The 22260-nt window shown below is 42.2% G+C and overlaps 1 protein-coding gene across 1 annotated transcript; it reads left to right on the top strand.

The window, feature by feature from the left end:
• Positions 1-650: 650 nt before the first annotated feature.
• LOC307036253 (uncharacterized protein) lies at positions 651-22228 on the top strand. Its single transcript, XM_079676388.1, has 9 exons — positions 651-804; positions 10668-10776; positions 11732-11906; positions 13686-13831; positions 15438-15614; positions 18947-19063; positions 19214-19300; positions 21353-21500; positions 21716-22228. Exons 1-9 carry the CDS (start codon positions 791-793, stop codon positions 21733-21735), a joined length of 993 nt encoding a protein of 330 aa, XP_079532514.1. The 5' UTR covers positions 651-790; the 3' UTR covers positions 21736-22228.
• Positions 22229-22260: the final 32 nt, after the last annotated feature.

Here is a 22260-nt window from a genome sequence, read left to right as displayed (position 1 = left end):
AATGTTAAAGAGATTTTCAAAGATCTTATTTTTATTTGTAAAAATATTTAGTGTATTTGCAGATCCGTTTTACACTTGCAAATCTATTTGTGAGTTTGCAAATATTTTAAATGCATTTGTGGATGGTGTTTTACATTTACAAATCCCATAATTACACACAAATTATTTTTCTGTTCACACAAATAATTATGAGACATATCTATGCACATAAAACCACACCAGTAAACCAGCTCACACTGTCCGCGCCTCGCAGCAGCGAGCCTCCCACGCAGCATTCTCATCTGTTTGTCATTACTGCTGTCATTCTCTGGTTGCTAACAAACGCCATTGTAACACATAATCACTGATGTCCCGCTGTAATGGTGGTGGACTCATCAGAACAGAGTGGGCGAGCTGACCAATCAGAGCACACTGGGCTCACAGGGAAGGGCGGGGGGGTGGGGGGGCGGGGGGAGCCCCAACAAGCCGTTTAGGACAGAGAGTGAATACACATACTAAAATTGCACAATACAAATCTATTCTAGACCTCAACAATTGAATTATGATCAGTAGAAATGGCTATGTCATGGGACCTTTAAAATCCTGAACTGAATTCTTATTCTACCCCTGTAAATCCAGCCCTCCCTCCAGGGGGCAGCAGCGCTCCTACAGCCCGTTATAGAGGCCATATCGCAGAGGAGAACAGGAAGAAGAAGTGTTCCTGTTGACATGTGAAGCTGAAGTTTATCAGCTGGAGGCGGTGAGCTGTCATAATGTGAGCTGAGGGTCCTGCAGGCTGCTCTGCAAGGCAATGGACGAGATAAGGTCGGATACCGAGTTTCTTATTTATTAACGTTACAGTTTATGTTCTTTGTTTCAAGAAACCACGTCTAACTGTTCATATGGTTAACCCTGGATTTTTCTCTGTTTAATAGCACTCACAACTCGTGACACCCGGTTCATCTTTTCTGAAAAGGCTATGAGTTAAATGTGCAGATATTTGCACATGATGCAATGTTGTTATGAACATGAATATACAGTCTGATTCATCTGTTGACTCTTTTATGAAAGTACCTCATTATAGCTGTGAAGTAGCCTACTAAACCGGACATGGCTGTAAAACTGATATAGAAATGTAGCATAAGTTAATTTTTTAAATATTGAAATGAATGAACAGCAAAAAACTCAAAATAACATAAAATAGACAAAGAAACAGAGAAACACTTATAAGTGAGTTTTGAATGTAAGGAAATTAGGAATCATAATCAATCATGCAATCATAATGTTACTCTAGTAAAAGTACAAAAGTATTAGCATCAACATATACTTAAAGTACCAAAAGTGAAAGTAGTCATTCTGCAGATTGGTCCATTTCAGAATAATATATATGATATGTTTTATAATTATTGATCATTAAAGTGTTATTAAAGCTGGTAAAGGTGCAGCTATTTTGAATTACTTTGAATACTGGGTAGCTTGTGAATTTACTCCAGGTTTAACTAAAGTCTTATTTAAGTGTTGATTATATTTCACATCATTAATCCAAATCTGTAAAGTAACTAAAGGTACTAAATAATTTTAGTGGAGTAAAAGTACACAGTTTACCTGTGAATTGTAGTAGAGTAAAAGTACAGTAGCATACAATGGAAAGACTCAAGTAACGTACAAGTATCTCAAAATTGTACTTGAGTAAATCTAATTAGTTGCTTCCCACCTCTGCATGCTAGTTACTTTTACACTTTAAAAACGAATGTATTCACAAAAACTGTTTGAAACTTTTACTTCATATATATATTTCTATATATTAATATTTCAATTGGTTCCTTTAGTAAACTTAAATAACAAAACAGTAGGCCTATTGTGATTTAAAACCAAAAATCTGATTACTTAGTTCTGCTTCATTAAGCACTTTACTTAGCATGTAATAGTACAAACTTTATTTAAAAAACAGTTTGGAAAAATCTCAGTATATTGACCCTAAATATCAATTTATTGCCATGTTTTCCTGTATTTCCTAACGTTGTGCCTGTAAAGTAACTATGGTTTGATCATTAATTACAACATACATGTCTGACTAAAGGTTTATTTGGAAAGCTGATTCTTGGAGATCTACATTGTCTCTGTGTGAGGATTGTGTGGCTTTGCTAAGCGTTTGTCTCATTCTTTGTTTTATTGACTTGTGAAGCACTTTGTATCCATTTATGTACTTAATTTGTAACAAGGTCCATTCGATTCTGTATTAAGATGTCCTTATACATTTTACCTACATTCAGAATAATTTAAATCTTTATCCTTTCATGCTTATGCATAGGCTTTTTTCAGAAGACATTTTAGCTAGGAATAATATGGAGCTAATTTCCTGCCATAACTCCACAAACAAACTAAACAAGTTTTACAAATGCTTTATGATTCACTAACAAACACAATGTGGTTTGCAAATACAAAACACCATCTACAAACTAATGTATTTCGTTTTGCAAATAAAAAACCTATCTATCAAACAAACACATAACATTTTTCTAATAAATCATGTTTCACAGACAAATTCAGTATAGGTTTTACAAGTACAAAACTTTTTTTGTACAAGTAATATAGAGTGGCGAAGTCACGCCCATCTACTTCCGCCCCATGGGAGATTCTTTCTGAAAAATTATGCATTGAAGTCAATGGAGAGAGAAAACGTATCTTTCGATCCCGTTTGAATTGTGCCATGAATTACACATATGATGTTTGTCAATCTTAAAAAATCCTTTCCATGTCAAAAAAGTCACAGTTTGTCTTAAAACTGTTGAAATATAAGACTAGGAAAAATACGCAACTAAAAAGACTACAAATCCCAGAGTCGGGTACATTAAGGTTACATATTACACTCGTGTTACTCACTGAAACCTTGTATAGCCGGTCCCGCATGCTGGCTCTTAGGGAACCGACTAACTCCCCTTTTTTTTACTTGTAGTGATTTTCACCTCTTTTAATACTTTTCACTTCATTCTGAAAGAAAGAGGTGACATGTGCTCTAACATGACGGCCATCTTGGTGTTGGTGATGTATGCAAGACCAGAGTTGTAGTTCATTGAGCACTTCACACAAACATTTTTGTTACTTCACAGTTTTACGAAAAAATTATCTTTTAAATTGACAAACATCATATGTGTAATTCGTGGCACAATTCAAACGGGATCAAAATACAATCTTTCCCTCTCCATTGAGTTCAATACATGATTTTTCCGAAATAAGGTCCCATGGAGGTCCCCCGGAAGGAGAGGGACTTCGCCACTCTATTCCGCCGTGACAAGAAAAAGTGTTGTACTTGTAAAAAAAAGATTTGTATTGCCAAAAGTCACGTGACTCACTCCCGTGACTTTTGGGGGTAATATTCCGCCGTGAGAAGAAAAAGTTTTGTACTTGTAAAAAAAGGTTTTGTACTTGTAAAACCTATGCTGAATTTGTCTCTGAAACATGATTTATTAGAAACATGTTATGTGTTTGTTTGTTTGATAGATACGTTTTTTCTTTGCAAAACTAAATGCATTAGTTTGTAGATGGTGTTTTGTATTTGCAAACCACACTGTGTTTGTTAGTGAATCATAAGGCATTTGTAAAACTTGTTTATTTTGTTTGTGGAGTTATGGCAGGTGATTAGCTCCATATAATAAGGTGTGAATATGGATATTAATGATCACTGTCACACTCTATAGCAGGGGTGGGGAACCACCGGCCTCCGGGCCGTATACGGCCCGCGAGACCATTTGGTACGGCCCTCGGGGTAATTTATAAACACACGCAAAAAAGAAAAAAATTCAAGAAATCTAGACCGCAAAATAATTAAACAAGCTTGTTTTTCCTGGCCAAGGTCAGGGTCCTTGAACACAACACGAGCCTAACGTGTCATCACGTGGTATATGTCTCGTCTGACTGGAGTGTAGTTCTAACGGAGAGCACCAGAACGCGGCTCCGGGCCGGGACTTCACAAATTGCAATACCCATAAGGAGCTGTACACATGCCGCAGTTTTTGCGTGGCTGTGTCTTTAGTTGAAAGCCCAGTGGCGATATGTCATACTGATCATACAGTCAATAACGTTGTTGTTATTAGCATCTGGTTAGCTAGCTATGCTAACGAATATAAGAAGCTTTTTCTCCAACCAGTGAGGTAAAGGCACATCTTTATATGATCATTATAGTTATAGAAAAATAAGAGAATAAAGTAAACAGTTATACAATACTAATATGACAGTAAAAAAAAGTTGTTATTAATAAACAAGAATACAGTTTAAAAGGGAATTGATTTGTAAAATATCCATAAAGAAACAAATCTGCTTACAGTTCTGTTTCATATGGGTGTTGAGAGATGTATCCATAGATCTCTTCATGTTGCTCTCAAAGTGCACCAGATTGATGCTTTTAACTTCAACATTTAAAAAAAATCTTCATGGTGGTGCATGCCCCCAAACCCCCCTAGATGAGGTTAGATCCGCCCCCCCCCCCCACCCCACTTAAATCATGTCCACATGGATATTGTAACGTCCACCCGGACGTGTCGGAATGACGAGTGAAGCGTTCTCAAGTTAAACAGGTTTATTAACAACCAACGGCTCTCATCCGTCCTTTCTCACTCTCTCTCCTCTCGCGCCAACCTCTCACTCACCTCCACGCGCCCACACAGACACACACACACCAAACCCTCTGCTCCCCAACCCCGCCCCTACCTGCTCTCCTTACAGAAGCCTGACACAAACAGTTAACAGAACACTTGAACAATAAATGCAGATCGCTACATTGCCCCCCCCTTACTAAGTCCCTCGCCCCGAGGGAATGCATAAAAAGTCTCTGAGGTGGCCCGGGGCTCTTCTTGGTCTCTGAGGCCGCCTTGGAGTGAACACAGGCGGCTGCGCTTGCCGGCTTGGAACATCCTGTTCCGGAACAGGGGGTGAGTTTGGGGGTGGGGGTGAATGTGGGGGGTCAGCAGGGGACACAGTCAGTGAATCGGGGGAAGTGACTGTCTGGTTTCTCCTAGACGATGCTGGGGGTCTAGGCCGCGGATGTGCATCGCCTCTGTATGGGGCCAGCCGGTCCCTGTGGAGGGCCACCCGTCTCCCTCTAGGCGGCAGCTGGACCCTATAGACCACCTCTCCCAGCTTTTCCAGCACCTCACAAGGGCCCACCCAGTGACAGTCCAACTTAGGGCACCGGCCCTTCTTTCTTCTTGGACTATACACCCACACCAGGTCCCCGGCCTTGAAGTCCCCCCCTCTAGCCCTCGTGTCATAGTTTCTTTTCTGTCTCATGCCCGCCTTCTGCAGCTGATCGCGGGCAAAGGCATGTGCTGACTCCATTCTATCCTGGAGCCTCCTGGCATATTCCGGTCCCGGAGGAACCGCTGGTGTGTCGGGGGGTCGGCCAAAAGCCATTTCTGCTGGTGTCCGCAGCTCTCGCCCCAGCATGAGCAGGGCCGGTGTGCATGAGGTGGACTCCTGAACAGCCGATCTGTAGGCCCAAAGAACAAGAGGGAGGTGCATGTCCCAATCACGCTGATGCTCCGCGGTGAGGATAGCGAGTTGTTTTCCCAGAGTCCTATTGAACCGTTCGACCAGTCCGTCACTCTGCGGGTGCAGAGGAGTAGTCCGCGTCTTTTGCATGCCCAGCCGGTCACACATAGCGGCGAACACCCTCGACTCAAAGTTTCTTCCTTGGTCGCTGTGAATGACCTCGGCCGCTCCAAATCTGGCAAACATGCCCTCCACCAGGGCACCTGCAACGGTCACCGCCTCCTGGTCTGGTATAGCATACGCCTCTGGCCATTTTGTAAAATAGTCCATGGCGGCCAGGACGTAACGGTTCCCCTTCTCTGTGCACGGGAATGGGCCCATTATGTCCACCGCCACCCTCTCCATCGGGGCCCCCACCGCTAGCTGCTGAAGCTGGGCACGTGACTGATCAGTGGGACCTTTGTACGCCGTACAAAGGTCGCAGCGGCGGCAGAAGTCCTCAACATCTCTCCTGAGCTGGCCCCAGTAACAGCTTTGGCGGAGTCGACGCAAGGTTTTGGAGACCCCAAAGTGTCCTGCCCCAGTAGTTCCATGGGAGGCCTTAAGCACTTCTTCCCTCAGCGCCCTGGGGACCACCACCTGCCACCTCTCCTCCCCCGTTGCAGGCTCTTTCCAGGCTCTCTGCAGCACTCCATCCTTCGTCCGGAGAGCCTCAAACTTTGCAACCAGTCCTTTGGTGGCAAGCGAGCACCCAGCAACTTCATTCCACAGTGGCTTTTGTCCTGACTCCACCCACCTCAGCACTGGCTGTAGGTCAGCATCCTCTTCCTGCCGCGCTCTCCATTCGGGTGAGTCGATGATCCGTGCACCTCTGCAGACCGGCTCGGCTGGTTTATGCCTGTGGTCTCGCTCCTCCTCTGCACAGAGCTCCTTTTCTTGGTCCTCTCTCTTTTCACAGTACCGACAGCCGCTGGGAGCACAGGGGCGCCGGGACAGGGCGTCAGCGTTGGTATGGCGAACCCCCGCCCTGTGCTCCACTGTGAAGACGTACGGCGCCAGTCCTTCTAGCCAGCGTGCAATCTGTCCCTCGGGCTCCTTGAAGGACATCAGCCACTGGAGGGCTGCGTGGTCAGTCCTCACTGTGAAGGACAGGCCACACAGGTAGTACCTGAAATGGCTGATTGCTCTCACAATTGCCAGCAACTCTCTGCGTGTCACACAATAGCGCCGTTCAGCTTTGTTGAAGGTTTTGCTGAAATACGCCACCACTTTTTCCCCCCCAGGCCCCACCTGGCTCAACACCGCCCCCATCCCGACGTCACTGGCGTCCGTATCCAGGACGAACGGTAGGCTGAGGTCTGGGGGAGTGAGGATGGGAGACTCCGTCAAGGCCTTCTTTAAAGAGCTGAAGGCCAGCTCACACTCTGGAGTCCAAGCAAAATCACAGTCTTTCTGTTGCAGGCGGAACAGGGGTGCAGCTATGCAAGAGAAGCCACGCACGAACCGCCTGTAGTACGACGCTAACCCAATGAAGCTCTTCAGCTCCCGCAGATTGATGGGGGCTGGCCAGTCCTTTACTGCCCGCACCTTCTCCTCCAGCGTGCTGATGCCCTCTCCTCCGACTCGGTGCCCCAGGAACTCCAACTCTCTCCTCAAGAAACAGCACTTGTCGGGGTGGAGCTTCAACCCCGCTGCTGCTATCCTCTGTAGAACCCGCCGCAGGGCTCCTAAAGCCGCCTGGAAGGAGCTACCATGGACCAGGATATCGTCCAGGTAGACCAGGCACTCCTGTCGGGGAACGTCAGCGAGCACCCTTTCCATCAGCCGCTCAAACGTGGCCGGAGCGTTGCACAGGCCGAAGGAGAGGACTCGAAACTGCCACAGCCCCCTCCCAGTGCAAAAAGCTGTCTTTGATCTGGCTTCTGGGCTGAGGGGAACTTGCCAATACCCGCTGCGCAGGTCTAAAGAGGAGAACCAGGATGAGCCAGACACCAAGTCCAAACACTCATCTATGCGGGGCAGCGGGTATGAGTCTTTCTTGGTCACACTGTTCAGCGGTCTGTAGTCCACACAAAACCTCATCTTTGAACTCTTCTTCTTATTGACCATCACAACCCCCGAGGCCCAGGGGCTGTCAGAGGGCTCAATAATGCCAGCTGACAGCATCTCATCAATAGCGCTGTCTGCTGCTGTCTGATGGGCCAGGGGAAGGCGGCGGGGGCGTGTCTTGACGGGCCGTGCGTCGCCCGTGTCGATATCGTGCTGCACCAGGTGTGTCAGGCCCACTTCCTCTTCTGTCAGAGCAAAAATGTCCTTAAACTCCCACAGCACTTGCCACAGTTCCTCCCGCTGCTCGGGTTTTAAGTCATCACAGCTGCGTTTCCACACCTCCTTCACTGCCGCCCGTCTGTCCCCCTTTAGAGCTGCAGGTTGTTGTTCCGGGGCCGGGGGCCGTACATCAACTGGAGTACGGGGTGTGGGGTTGGGGCTGGGGTGAGCATTGATGACAGGGGGCATGGCTGCAGGGGGGGGGGGTTTGGGGTGGGGGAAGTGTTTCAGTCACTCTTGATGTAGGTGGGTGTGGTGTCGTGGCAAGTGTGGGGTGCACCATTTCAACTGTGGGACCCCCTGGAAAGGCCAGCGTGTTCCTCCCCAGGTCTAGCACACAGCGTGCAACCCGCAGAAAGTCAAGTCCTAATATGCAGGAGTCCTGTACTGCCGCAACCCACACCTTAACAGACACTGACAGCCCCCCCACCTGTATAACCACCACCCCTCTCCCAAGCATAGGGGCTAGCTCACCGGTTACTGTTCGCAGTTTCACCAGAGTGGGTGTCAACCGTGTCCCCGCTGGGACCACGTCCGGTCTCATCAGTGTCGCTGTGGAGCCGGTGTCAACAAGGGCCGTCCATGGGGCCCCTGCCAGGGTGACGGGGACATGGCAGAAATCCCCCGCGTGAGTCCAGCCCACCACCCTCACAGACTCTGCGATGTCGTTTGCTTCTGGGGGAAGCGGAGCCCCGCTCCCCCCTCCGTGCAGCTGGGCTCTGTCCACTGGAGACCAGGCAGGATGGGACCCAACGGCGGGGGTCTGTGACGTCCCATTTACACAGACCCGGGGGCGTTTCCCTGAATATCAGCATTCATGGGGCACCTTGTGCTAATATGGCCGACCTGGCCGCACCCCCAACACACCAGAGGACCCCGACGAGGACGGTTGCTGCCCTGCGGCGATTGCAGTGCCATAGCACGGATTAGCTCAGTCAACTCAGCCGCCCATGCTGGTTTCTCTTGTCCTGGCTCCTCCTGTCTCATCGTTCTCACAACCGGGCCGCCTCCCGTGTGCGTGCTCTCTGCCGCCCCTCCTACAACCTCTCTCTCCAACGCCAGCTCCAGTGCTTCCTGCAGAGAGCGGGGATGTGCCAGTTGTGTCTGGACGCGCAGCTCCCTGGGGGTTATGGCCCGGATAAACTGGTCCCTAGCCAGCTCGCTCTGCACCTCAGGGGACATGTGGCTGTATGCCCTTCTCGCCAGGGTTTCAATGTCATTAGCCAATATGCGGAGCGGCTCACCCGGCTGTCTCTGTCTGCTTGACAGCTCCGAACGCAGCACCCCAGGCTGGCTGCATTGTCCAAACCGCCGCTTCAGAGCCCCAACCAAGACCCCATAGTCAGTTCTTTCAGCCGGGCTGAGCAGTAGCACACAGGATAAAGCTTCATCTGTAATACACAGGGCCAGCTGGAGCGCCTTATTGTCCTCAGACCAGCCCACAGCCCGTGATAACAGTTCAAATTGGGCATGGAAGGCTTCCCAGTCGGCTTTACCGTTGTATTTCGGTGTTTTAACCTGGAGCCGGGCGCCGCCATCATTGTTTACAACCGGCGCCGCGCCACTCCCGGGGGAGGTCCCTGCGCCGACGTGCCGCTTCCCGCCGGCCGAGTCGAAACCGGCAGCAGCATTTAATTCACGCCATAAATTGTCTTCTGAGTCACGCCATAAGCCATCCATCTCCTCCTTGACTTTCGGACGAGCTCCGGTCCGGTTCATCTGTGCTTCCATTATTTACCGGCCGATGAAGCAGAGCTAACGTTAGCCGAGTCAGTGCTAGCTGCGGCTACCGGCGATTAGCGGATAAAACTCTGTTTTTTTTGTTGTTGTTTTTTTACTTCTGACACCAATGTAACGTCCACCCGGACGTGTCGGAATGACGAGTGAAGCGTTCTCAAGTTAAACAGGTTTATTAACAACCAACGGCTCTCATCCGTCCTTTCTCACTCTCTCTCCTCTCGCGCCAACCTCTCACTCACCTCCACGCGCCCACACAGACACACACACACCAAACCCTCTGCTCCCCAACCCCGCCCCTACCTGCTCTCCTCACAGAAGCCTGACACAAACAGTTAACAGAACACTTGAACAATAAATGCAGATCGCTACAATATGAAACTAAATACATTTACACACATCTTGTGTCCATATCTTTCCGTTTTGGTGGTCATGCCACGGTGCATGAATGCGCGGGTCATGGTCAAATATCTGGATTAAGAGGTTGCTTTTTCTTTGCACAGCATGAAAGAAAGGCGAAATGAATGGGCTGTGATTTGAGTTTTTTAAGCAGACGTTGAGTTCAATAATTTGTACGGCCCTCGAAGGATGTTGTCAAAATTGAAATGGCCCTTGAGAGGAAAAAGGTTCCCCACCCCTGCTCTATAGTCTCACATTGTAACTCAAAATGACTGCTGTGAAAATGACCCGCTATACCGCCAATGTGTTCCTCTTGCACAGTCCATTTCTAGGCGTTACATATCTTGAATCCCCTCTTGCTTGTTTCCTGCTTTGGTTGCTTGAGTACTGTACTATGCATTTCCTGCAGATAATTTATTTTCTCCTTTTATTCATGTACGTATTTTTTTCTTTTCTTTCACATTCAGGATTAACAGTTTCTCTGTTGATCAATGATCGTTGTCGTAGATAAAACAGTATAAAATAGTAAAATTGAAACAAAAAGTAACTCCTCAAGGTAAGTGTGTTTGCTGGCACCCAACACACCATTAAATCCCTTATATTCTCAAAACACTTTGGTACAATACATTTGAATAAGGGATACAGAAGATCATTTAGTGAACTTAATGAACAGAACTACTGTATCTCTCAGTCGCTTATTAATAAAGGATCCTTTTATTTTCTTTTTCAAACTGCAGTCCTTTGTTGGGCAACCAGAATTCTGGGTATCCACAGGAAGATCCAGACCCTCTGTCTCCAAACCTGAGGCCAAGACACCGGGACTTGATCCCCACACCATGTGGACCGGTGAGCTGCAGGGACACAACCCACAGTTCAACTTGAGCAGTATAATGACTTGGAGCAGGGATGTCGAAACTACTGCTTACATTGTACTTCATAAATATATATGTTCAAATATATTACACAGTATTCATGTGTTTATAAGCCCAATTTTCAAATAAATCCAGTCCATTAAGTTGAAAACATGTTCTAACAAATCTAAGTTGATTATAAAAAAAAGCTCAATAACAAATGTACATAACAACCTTGAAATATACCCTTCATATTTCCTCTTATTATAAGCAATCTGAAGCTTCTGTTTTAAAGGGTAGGTAAGAATGGAGAAACCAGCTCGAGTGCACTAGAATTCCCCTTCTTTCAGACTTCCTTACAGAGCCCCTCCTCCAACACACACGAACGCGCACATGACCAATGAGGGCACGAGATAAGTTTGTGCACGAGATGGAAGGCTGACAGGCAGGTAGGCCATCCAATTATCTGCCGCGGGCCGAGGCAGATAATTGGATTTGCTTTTTACAGCGCCACGGATTCCACAGATGAAATATTTGTATATATTTATAGTCAAAGCATTTTAATTTATTTATTGCTATCGGGATGTTAAGAGCATTCCATGGAATATAACAAAAAGTGTTTCTGAAGTGAATTACCTACCCTACCTTTAAGGAATGAGCTGCTAACAAAATAAATGAAACCCTATGGAGAGCTGTGATGTAGGCTGTTTTTTTTCTTACAGCATTTTCAAGTATCAAGTAGTATGAAACCAACTGTGTGTGTGTTGATGGGCTCAAGTCATCTTAATAATCATTGAAGTCATTTCAAACCATTAAAAAACAAATTTACAGCCCTACTGTATTTTCATTCCTGTTAACTTTGACTTGCAGACACTTGTTCCACTGAACATTTTGCCCTTATCACAGGTTGCTTCTCATTCTTTATCCTCTTCATCTCCCCCTTCTCTCAGATAAAGCCCTGGTCGGAGCTGTCCTGTCTACTCAGACTCTACTTCTGCTTCACCGTAGCGTCCCTGCTGGCTCTGCTCGGCCTCACCCTGTACAGCGTCTACCAGCAGCACACGGAGGTGGACCCCACTGCCGAGGACAACTTCACTGTGTCTCTCATCCAGATGGTGGGAATATGTGAGTAGGAGTGCCACGTACTGTGTCACCAGGAAGTAGAGCCATCTGCACTGTTGGCAAAAAGCAGAAGTCTTTCTAAAATGATCTTGTGATAAGTACTGTGGAGGAGATTAATGCAATAGCATTTCCTCCAGATGCCTCATATCAGTTTTGCTGGTGTATCACTTCTGTTTAACACATTTAAACCTAGTCAAATATACTCCAAATTGTCATTACAAACTTAGGGTTAAAACTAACGGGTAATTTCCTTATTGATTCAATAATATGCCAATAATTCTCCCACATTAATCATTTGTTCTGTTAATTTAAATGATTACTTTTTGACCATTTCGTGAAGGCTACTTTAAACGTTTCGATACACTCACTTTCAGATTTGTAGGCAGGCATTATACTGTAATGCCACAGTGTAAACATGTGTGTTTTGCCCCATTAGGCTAGTGAATTGAAATGTATGATATCTTAATATTTTGATACAACCAGTTAAGCTTTTAAAAAATGTGCTGGACTGAGATTTGTATTGGAATAAACTTGCTAACTTTAGGTTTTTATGAAATAACACATTTAATTGCAGCCTTTTGTAGTTTGCTTTGAAGTATTGTGACAATCCAGTATACCAGGAGATGGCAATGTAATCATGACGACTTTAAACTAGAACTCCAACTTGTATATTAAGAAATTAAGAATTGGGCCGTCCAGAAATGTACATTTTTCAGGTAAGAAACGTAATGTTGGGGGCTTTTCAAGATATTATTTTCCCAAATATAAAACCTGTCTTAAATGCAGCCAAGAGCGATGTATTACAGTACAAACTGGTGACTCTGCTAATTAGATTTTAGAGCCAAAAATGATGTTTCTTTTCCCAAAGTCATATCAAGTCCTCCACTGTTGATTTTGATCATTGCTTCTAATCTCCAGCTCTCCCTCGGTCACATGAACATGCTCAGAGCAGGATTGGAAAACCCAGAGAGTTAACGGATCAGACTTAAAACCAGCTTCTTACTTGTTATTCATGATAGCCAATGGTAGGCCCAGTAAAGCAAGGACACTTGTATATTATATTATGGCTTGCATCTTTAATTGGTAGTGGTCACATGAAGAATTCAACAAACCAGTGGTGTTTTTCCTTAAATGCTAAGATGAATTGGTTAGTACAGAAATGACAAAATTATTTTTTATGACATATCTTGACTATAATAGGAAAAACAAATAAAGTAAAGTAGTGTGCATGGAAACATATTCACAGAAACTCAACCACTAATTGTATGTTTTATCATACAGTTAATTTGAATTGATTTCATTAATTTGTGCTTAGTCATGAGAGGGCATAAAGGGAGTGTAAACTCAATGAATTAATAAGTTGAGATTAATACGCTTTGTTTAGTAAAGTTACAAAACCTTACAAACCCTGTTCTTTTTGATATTCTATAAAATAAATGGTTAATAAGAAGGTCAGTTCCACACATAATAAGTATAATTCAAGGATTTAAAAGGCTTTATTGTCATATGCACAATAGCAACAGCGTAGTTATGGCTATGAACATCTTAAATCTCAGGCTCTTCCAAACAGAAATTAAAATAGTAAAAGAAGAAATTGAAATACATATGAAAAAATACTGCATTATAAGGACTTTGAAGTCCGACATATAGAGGTTTTGTTTAAAGGAAAAAATGTGCATGTAAAAGTGCAAATGGAAAAGTGTAGCTATATGCAACTGATTGTAAAGAAGTGACCTCTGCTGTGCTGAGCATTGTGTGGTGTGTGTGTGTGTCCCCCTGCAGTGTTCTGCATCTACTACATCAGCCGGGGGGTGCTGCAGGAGAACAGGCAGGAGCTGGTGGTGTTTGTGCTCAGCGTGCTGCTGGTGATGGTTCGCTCCATTGTCAACTTCTCCGTGCTGGAGGCAAAGAGCAAGCAGGAGCTGCTGGTAGGTCGCCTTCTACTGGCTGCCTGAAAGAGCACACTGCATGAGGGCATTTATTATAAATAATCAATTACCGCTATGATAATACATACACAAAAAACAACTTTGTGATTGCTGGCACGTACAGTTTGAGAATCATCTTCAAATACTCAAATGTTTTAATGACCTGCTTTCCTGTTAATTTCACTGATTTATTCATTTTGATTGAAAAAATAAAAAAAAATCCAAGACATAAGACTGTTTAAGAAAACAAAATCAACCTCATAGAAAAAGTAGCTTTAGGCATTCAGCCTTTACCCATAGGGCAGCACATACCTGGAAAACTAGGCCCACAGAAATAAAGAACATAACATCTCTCAATCTTTTAAAAACTTGCTTATTAGACAATAAAAAGTTGTCATTAACTGGAGTAAGGCTTACATAATTGTTTTTGTAGATGTCTTTGCCTCTGAGCCTTTATCTGTGATTCTGTATGTGCTTTTGTGTCTGTGCTTTTGATTGTGCATAAGTGCTTTAAAATGTGCTGTTATTGTGCTAATGTGTTTTTTTTCTCTTCTATGTTTTTCTTTTAAAAGCAATAACCTGCCAGGAAATGCAGCCAACCCCAACATTCAAAACCAACATTATGACACGGCATGCAACATTACATAAGAACATTTTCAAATACATCTCTAAAACTCTTAAACTTTTCCATAAAGCTATTTAAAATAAACACTTGTTCTTCAAACATATGTTCGATTCTTAGAATGTGAAACAACAATCAAGAGGAAATATAAGACGGATCAGATCTGACCTTTCACTGTCAATCTGAAATTGGAAAACTTATATTATAATGATTATAAATATAATGGGAGGAGAGTATAAAGAAAGTATCAAATTCATCTGGAGTAGTCATTTTTGTTGATCTCTGAACAGTGTCTGGGTTCTTCCTCTACCAAGAAGATGGAGTTGAGTAAATTGGCTTAATACTGCTAGTAAAGTGTAATTTCTGTAAGAACACACGATGGCTCCCACAGGATTGTTGACATCCTCCTGGATTCATCTTCTTATTATAGACACATGCATTTCCAAACGTTTGGACTACCTATGTTGTAAAATGTATTATCTTTTTAATTTACACACGGCATCTATTGCACGTGTGTCCGTCCTGGGAGAGGGATCCCTCCTCTGTTGCTCTCCCTGAGGTTTCTCCCATTTTCCCCATTACCTGGGGGGTTTCTTTGGAAGTGTTTCCTTGTACGATGTGAGGGTCCTAGGATAGAGGAGGTCGTATTCTGTACAAACTGTAAAGTCCCCTTTCAGAAATGTAACATTTGTGATATTGGGCTGTATAAATAAACTTGATGACAAATGGAACGCAGATGACTATCAACATTGTCATCAAGTCAGAGCTTCTATAACATTTTTGTCTCTGGCTGGACCTCATTGCTGTGTGTAGATCTTTGCTGATGCTTAACCATCCACATTCATCATTTCAATTTATGATAATAGGGTGAGTGTCTTGACTCTCAATGAGGCATAGTTACTGCCCCTCTTGTGATGTTATACTATAAGGATGCCATATGTACAAGATAAAGCACATCTGAACTGAGATCTGTGTGTGTCGCAGGTGCGTTTCGTGTGCATCATGACTCTGGGCGTGATCCACGTCTGCTGCACCTTGCTGCTCATCCAGAGGCCCAACATCATGGCGTTCCGTGTGGGTGGGGCCTTGGAGACCCTCCAGGAGCAGTACTTCTTGCTCAACCTGTGTTTCTCAATGGTGACCTTTGACCTTCAGGCTCAGGTATTCGTGCATTCTTCTTTTCAAAAATCTCCCTGACAGCTTCATGATTAATTATTGTTTTGACATTTAAAATGTATGGAATGATTAACAATGGAACATAACAGTTTGAATATGGAAGAAAATGAAGATATATAAAATAAACCGTGACAATTTTTTGTGGAACTTAATTTAATGAAATCCGCGTCATCCAGCCGTTGCACAAACATGTGTTTTTGATCTGATTAATGTGTGCTGATGTTTCTGCAAGTTAAGATAAGTTAAAGGTGGGGTAGGTAATTTTGGAGAAACCAGCTCGGGTGCGCTAGAATTTGAAAATACACAGCCGGAAAAAATCTGCCACTTCCTTACAGAGCCCCTCCTCCAACACACACGAACGCGCACATGACCAATTTGGGCACGAGATAAGTTTTTGCACAGATGGAAGGCTGACAGGCAGGTAGGCCATCCAGTTATTTTAAACCGGGCCGGCTTAAATGATTGGTCGTGCTTTTTACAGTACTACGGCTTCCACAGATGACATTTTTGTATGGATTTTTTGTCAAAGCACTTAATATATTTATTGCTATCGGGATGTTATGAGCATTCCATGGAATATAACAAAAAGTGTATCTCGAGCCGGTTTCTCAAACTTACCTACCTCACCTTTAACCATGGACCTTTATTAATCCCCGTTGGAAATGCAGGAGTTAAAGCAGCAACAGACAGAGAGTGAAAAACAGGACAGTACAGATTCACACGAGGTAAAAGAAAAATACAATTACATAGAAAGTATTAAAACCAGATATCACAACAAGGTAAACTTTGATCAGTTGTCTTGACATGTAAACATATTTGGGTTGGTATTGTTAAATATATTGACATGTTAGTGTGCAGATGGGAGTGCAGGTCAAAGTCATTTGTACAAACAGGGCAGACTTTATGTGTGTACACTGTACAGGTTACCTTTAATGGTTCACATGGTTAGCCTTTGATGCTGCAGCCTGATGCTACAGGACCAAAGGAGTGTCCGAGGAGGGATGAGTCTGTGGCTAAACGTGCTCCTCATCTTCACTAGTGCTGCATGGGGGGAGGGGTTCTCAGGGATACAGTCCAGCTTCCTCCTCGTCCTCCCCTCCTCCAGAGTGTCCAGATCTACTCCAACAACAGAGCCAGCCTTTCTCACCATCAGTGTTTTCTGAGCAGTCCAGTTTAATGTTCAAGTGCACTCCCAGGAACTTGTAGCTGAACATCACCATCTCCTCCAGTTGCTGCTGAACCTTTAAAAATAGAATACAAGTTCAAATAAATTGAATGAAAGTTGGAATATGGACTCAAACTTAAGTATATTGAATTAAATAAGGCTGCAAGAAGTCTGAAAGTATAAGCGAGTCAGCACTTCATCTAGTATCAGCAATCCTCCATAATTAAGATATTATTAATAACTGTTGAATGCTTTTACTTGACGAAATCATACGCTTTTCCTATTCATAAACATTTGATCAAGGATGAAATGCATTTACTGCTTCTGAAGACCAAATGCAGTAAGCCTTACAATACAGGCAGTTCACGTTTATCATGCAAAAGTTACGTACAGAATAAAACCCCAATTTTGCAACAGCAGCTATCAGCGGACCAAACAGTAAAAATGGAGAGTAAAAACAATAATTGTGATAAGAAAAAAAACATTAATAATCACCAAATTTCATTTAACACCCTTTCAAACTGTAAATATTGTATCAGACTACTGGTAGACATGAACAACTGCAGTAAATATACAAAGAATAGACACTGAAAATGTATTGCGTGTGCCAGGTGTGATCCATGTGGGGGGATGGGCACATAAGAGTGGGAAATGTATCAAATTGGTGTGTGTGTGTGTGTGTGTGTGTGTGTGTGTGTGTGTGTGTGTGTGTGTGTGTGTGTGTGTGTGTGTGTGTGTGTGTGTGTGTGTGTGTGTGTGTGTGTGTGTGTGTGTGTGTGTGTGTGTGTGTGTGTGTGTGTGTGTGTGTGTGTGTGTGTGTGTGTGTGTGTGTGTGTGTGTGTGTGTGTGTGTGAAGAAATGTTTGAAACACCCATATGAAAAAGATCGGTTTACATTTTAATAATCAAAAGTGAACATAACCAATAACCTACCATAGCCAATAACAAATAAATGTAACTTATTTTATTTTAGTTGTTCATTCATATCTTATTTTACCTAGATCTGGCGCCCTGGGCGACCGCCTATGCCAAAAACCGGCCCTGACTTAACCTAACAACTTATTTAATTTGTTATCACAATTACTAATGTCTTTTTTTCTGACATTCTTCCAGGATTAAGAAAAATAAGAATAACATTGAGAAAAATCTTTGAAGTAAATGGCTGTTGTTAAACGCTTCCCACATTTACTTCAATCGTACAGTAGAAAGATTAAAGTATCCAAGGAATACTCAATAGAATATATAAAGAATAAATGAAAAATCTCTACAAAAGACCAATACACTACAAAAACAGAAACGTATTGACATGTTGGTTATATACATCAAAAAGGCTTCAAATGTATTCAGTATTGTATAAACATGTTTTAATTGGGGTGTGGACGTCACATCCTCTAGGGGTCCGGGGGTATGCCCCCCCCCCCGGAAGAAATGTTTGAAAATGTAAAGTAAAATGCTTCAATCTGGTGCACTTTAAGCACATATTACTAGAGACTAGATCTAGGGGGTACAACTCTAAACACCCATATGAAAAAGATTGGTTTACATTTTAATAACCAAATAAGTATGTGACCATAACCAATAACATACCATAGCCAATAACAAATAAATGTAACTTATTTTATTTTTGTTGTTCATTTATCAGATCTTGGTGGTAGTAGCAAATATTCAAACGAGAACATTACATTATTTATGCATATTTTTATATCTCTCAAGTTTAAACGATATTTTTGGTTTACCGTCCTATAGTATACATTGAAATGATTTCAAACCTGTTTATCCAAATAATTATAAAGGAGTGCCTTGGAAATATGTGTTTACATAAATTGCATTTCTCTCTCTTGCTCGCTCCCACGCCCACTGGCTGTGAGCTGCAGGCACCAGATAAGCCAACATCCCCCACTTTCATCACTTACAGCGCCCATCGTACAGGGCAAATGCAAAATGTTGCCGGCCCGGGGGGGAAAGGGTGTTTACTTTATTCAATTATTAATGTAAATGAATTACATCAAGGGCAGAAAATTAGGGAGAATACAAAATTCAAATTTTTTAAAATTATTATTATTTTTCTCCCAGCACGAGAAAAGAGACAAATACATGTATCCCTTCACTTAATCTACTGATTTCTCTAATGGCGCGTTGTTGGTGTGTTTCAGTTATGTCTCTGTATCCTGATCACAACGTCGGACGTGTCCATGTCTGCTCAGAACACCATCATCCTGGCGGTGGGGGTGGTGTGGGCCTGCCTGACGGCTGCTGTGGGGGCTGCTGCTGTGAGTGCTCTTTAGCCAATGTTTGCACCAGTAAAACTGCTTTTCACAAAAAAGGCGGAAAATAACATAACATGACAGAAGCTGTCAGAAGCACATGGTGTTAAGTTCACAAACAGTCACCATTGTAACTAAAAACGTGTTGTTTTTCAGGTTTTGAAGGAAGCCAAGATCTTTGTCTGGGTCTTCATGGTGCAGAACCTCCCTCAGCTGGCCTTCTTTGTTTATCTGATCTACACGGTGAGCTGTCAGGGAGTTTTCAATATTTCAATGAATGGAATGACCTTTACAAGTCTGCCTGAACACAATTAATTTTTTTACACTATGGCTTTTGAATGTAGATGAACAGTCCGGAACTAACTTTTTCTAAAAGGATCCCCCCTGTGTCCCGAAAACAAACTTTTCAGATAAGAGCAGCTGCAAATACTTCAAATTCTCAAAGCGAATGGCTGTATACAAACCAAACAATTAAACCGTAGCTACCTCACAAACTATAACACAAAAAACAACATCGTATAGTGTGTCAAAATATAACAAAACACAGCATAATACAGTATGTTCAAAATATTTTAAAAAACGACATACTGTAGTGTCGTAAAAAATATGAAGAAAACAGCATAGTATAGTATGTTTTAAAATATCACAAAATATGACGTAGTATAGTATGTCTAAATTATTTGAAAAACTGCATAGTATAGTATGTCGAAAATAAGAAAAAAAAACGACATAGTATAGTATTTCAAAAATATTTTAAAAAACAGCATAGTGTCTAAAAATATGAAGAAAACTATGTTTTAAAATATCACAAAATATGACATAGTACGGTATGTCGAAAATATGAAAAGTACATTATTATGGAAGCCTGTTTGCGCCACAGAAAAAAAAAAAATCCTGTAAGTCATTATAATGATTTAGTTATCTCATTATATTGACTTAATATCTCATTATATTGACTCAGTTATCTCATTATATTGACTTAATATCTCATTATATTGACTTAATATCTCATTATATTGACTTAATATCTCATTATATTGACTTAGCTATCTCATTATATTGACTCAGTTATCTCATTATATTGACTTAATATCTCATTATATTGACTTAGTTATCTCATTATATTGACTTAATATCTCATTATATTGACTCAGTTATCTCATTATATTGACTTAATATCTCATTATATTGACTTAATATCTCATTATATTGACTTAGCTATCTCATTATATTGACTCAGTTATCTCATTATATTGACTTAATATCTCATTATATTGACTTAGTTATCTCATTATATTGACTTAATATCTCATTATATTGACTTAGCTATCTCATAATAATGACTTAAAGACCAACTTCGAGGTTAAAGACACCTGTGAATAAATGTGTAGGAAAATGATGAATACACTAGATTTTCAAAAAAATATACAGAAATATACACTACAGTGACATCTGGCGTCGTTTTTGTAAGACATTTTCACTTCCGCATGAAAAAGCCTCGGCACGTGACCTCCCGCGTGTGACGTAACACGGGGGACACAAGGGGGAGAGCGGCCGGTGTAACGTATTAATAAACATGGATCCCAATGCTAGTTTCGATACAGAAGACACAGAAGAAGTTGAACATGAATATTCGAATGCATATGACGGACCACAACCTTATAATTATGAGCCTGCTAGGCCGAGAGACCAGGAGCAGCCAAGGATTAGAAGAAATAACGGCCATCGGAGAGAAATTGAGCTGTGGTGTGTAACATTACTTCACATGTTACCTTTTTAACAGTAGATGCTACCTTCATGAAGCGTGTGGCAAGAGCAAAAACAATGTTCTTTTCAGGAGTGCTCCAAAATCAAGATTGCTTACAGCTAGTGTATTGCTTTGACTTGCTGGTAGTTGTCTTAAGTCATTATTATGAGATAGCTAAGTCAATATAATGAGATAGCTAAGTCAATATAATGAGATATTAAGTCAATATAATGAGATAGCTAAGTCAATATAATGAGATAGTAAGTCAATATAATGAGATAACTAAGTCATTATAATGACTGACAGGATTTTATTTTGTTTTTTCTGTGGCGCAAACAGGCTTCAATACCACATAGTAAAATATGTCGAAAATATGAAAAGACGGCAGTGTTGTAGTGTGTCAAAACCCCAAAAGAAAAACGGCACAGTATAGTATGTCGATAATAAGGAAAAAACGACATGGTATATAGTATGTCAAAAATATTACAATATTATATAGTTTTTTAACATTGGATTTCTTGATTTAAGTATTTTTGCTCTTTTTACAGGTGGTAACGAGATGGTTCCAGGACAGAACGTATACCCTGGAGGCCGCTGCCGTCACAGGAGCTTTGATTTCCCTGGTGATTAAAGTGGTGTTACTGTGGGGCCTCATCAGACTGGTGCACAGCTTTGGACAAGGCCTGAGAGAGAGGAGTGAGTATACTGAGTGATCCACTTATTCTAACTTTACTCTGAGCAGAAGACAAAAAAAAAACTACATTGAAAAAACATGTAATCTTTGCCGATTTCAAAATATCCTGAACTACTTCCCTCTTTAATTCCCCCCCTGCTTACCTTGAGTGTGTTTATATTAGTTAGAAAGCGTCAGAACACCAAAATGTTGTACTCAACTTTACTTCTCTTTTCAGTGTTTGCCCCCAGCAAGTGATAAAACATCCAGTGGTCGCAGATCAAGGACACAGCTGCATGCTGGGAGCCCGCCATTGAGAGGTCGGAGCCGCTCAATCACAAAATTAACTGCTGACATTGTCCACATTCTTTTCTTTGCCTATTGTGTGCCGAGTACTGTATATTTTTATTTCAGCTAACACTCCTTTTTACATGGATGTAAAGCATCACCACTGAAAACGCCTTTGCAGCTTGTATTGTTTTTACTGTAATGCACATTGTAATATCTGAGTCCTTAGTATATCAAGATTTTGTATGCAGACACAACTTAAAAGGTCTTACATTTCCTTCCTGTAAATTACATTTAGATTGACTTGAGTTTGCTTTTTGAAATTGTAATCGTTCAACCTAAATCATGTGACTACAATATCTAGACTACTTCTCTATGCAACACTGCATATTTTTTATTCAACTTTCTTACTCACTCCCTTTTTTGCACTGTTCTAAATAAACTATAAAACACATGAACCCAAGTACTGGCTCCAGGTGTGAAGCAAGTTGACCA

This window comes from Notothenia rossii (genome assembly GCF_949606895.1).
Source record: "Notothenia rossii genome assembly, chromosome: 4".
Taxonomy (NCBI): Eukaryota; Metazoa; Chordata; class Actinopteri; order Perciformes; family Nototheniidae; genus Notothenia; species Notothenia rossii.
The sequence above is the reverse complement of the archived record's forward strand: the minus strand, read 5'-3'. Positions and strand labels throughout refer to the sequence as shown.

Bases quoted from the DNA above. Each gene is read 5' to 3' on its own strand.
- LOC307036253 (XM_079676388.1), top strand. The intron at 10,777-11,731 runs GTGAGCTGCAGG...CCCTTCTCTCAG, and splicing joins TCCCCACACCATGTGGACCG to ATAAAGCCCTGGTCGGAGCT. The intron at 21,501-21,715 runs GTGAGTATACTG...TTCTCTTTTCAG, and splicing joins ACAAGGCCTGAGAGAGAGGA to TGTTTGCCCCCAGCAAGTGA.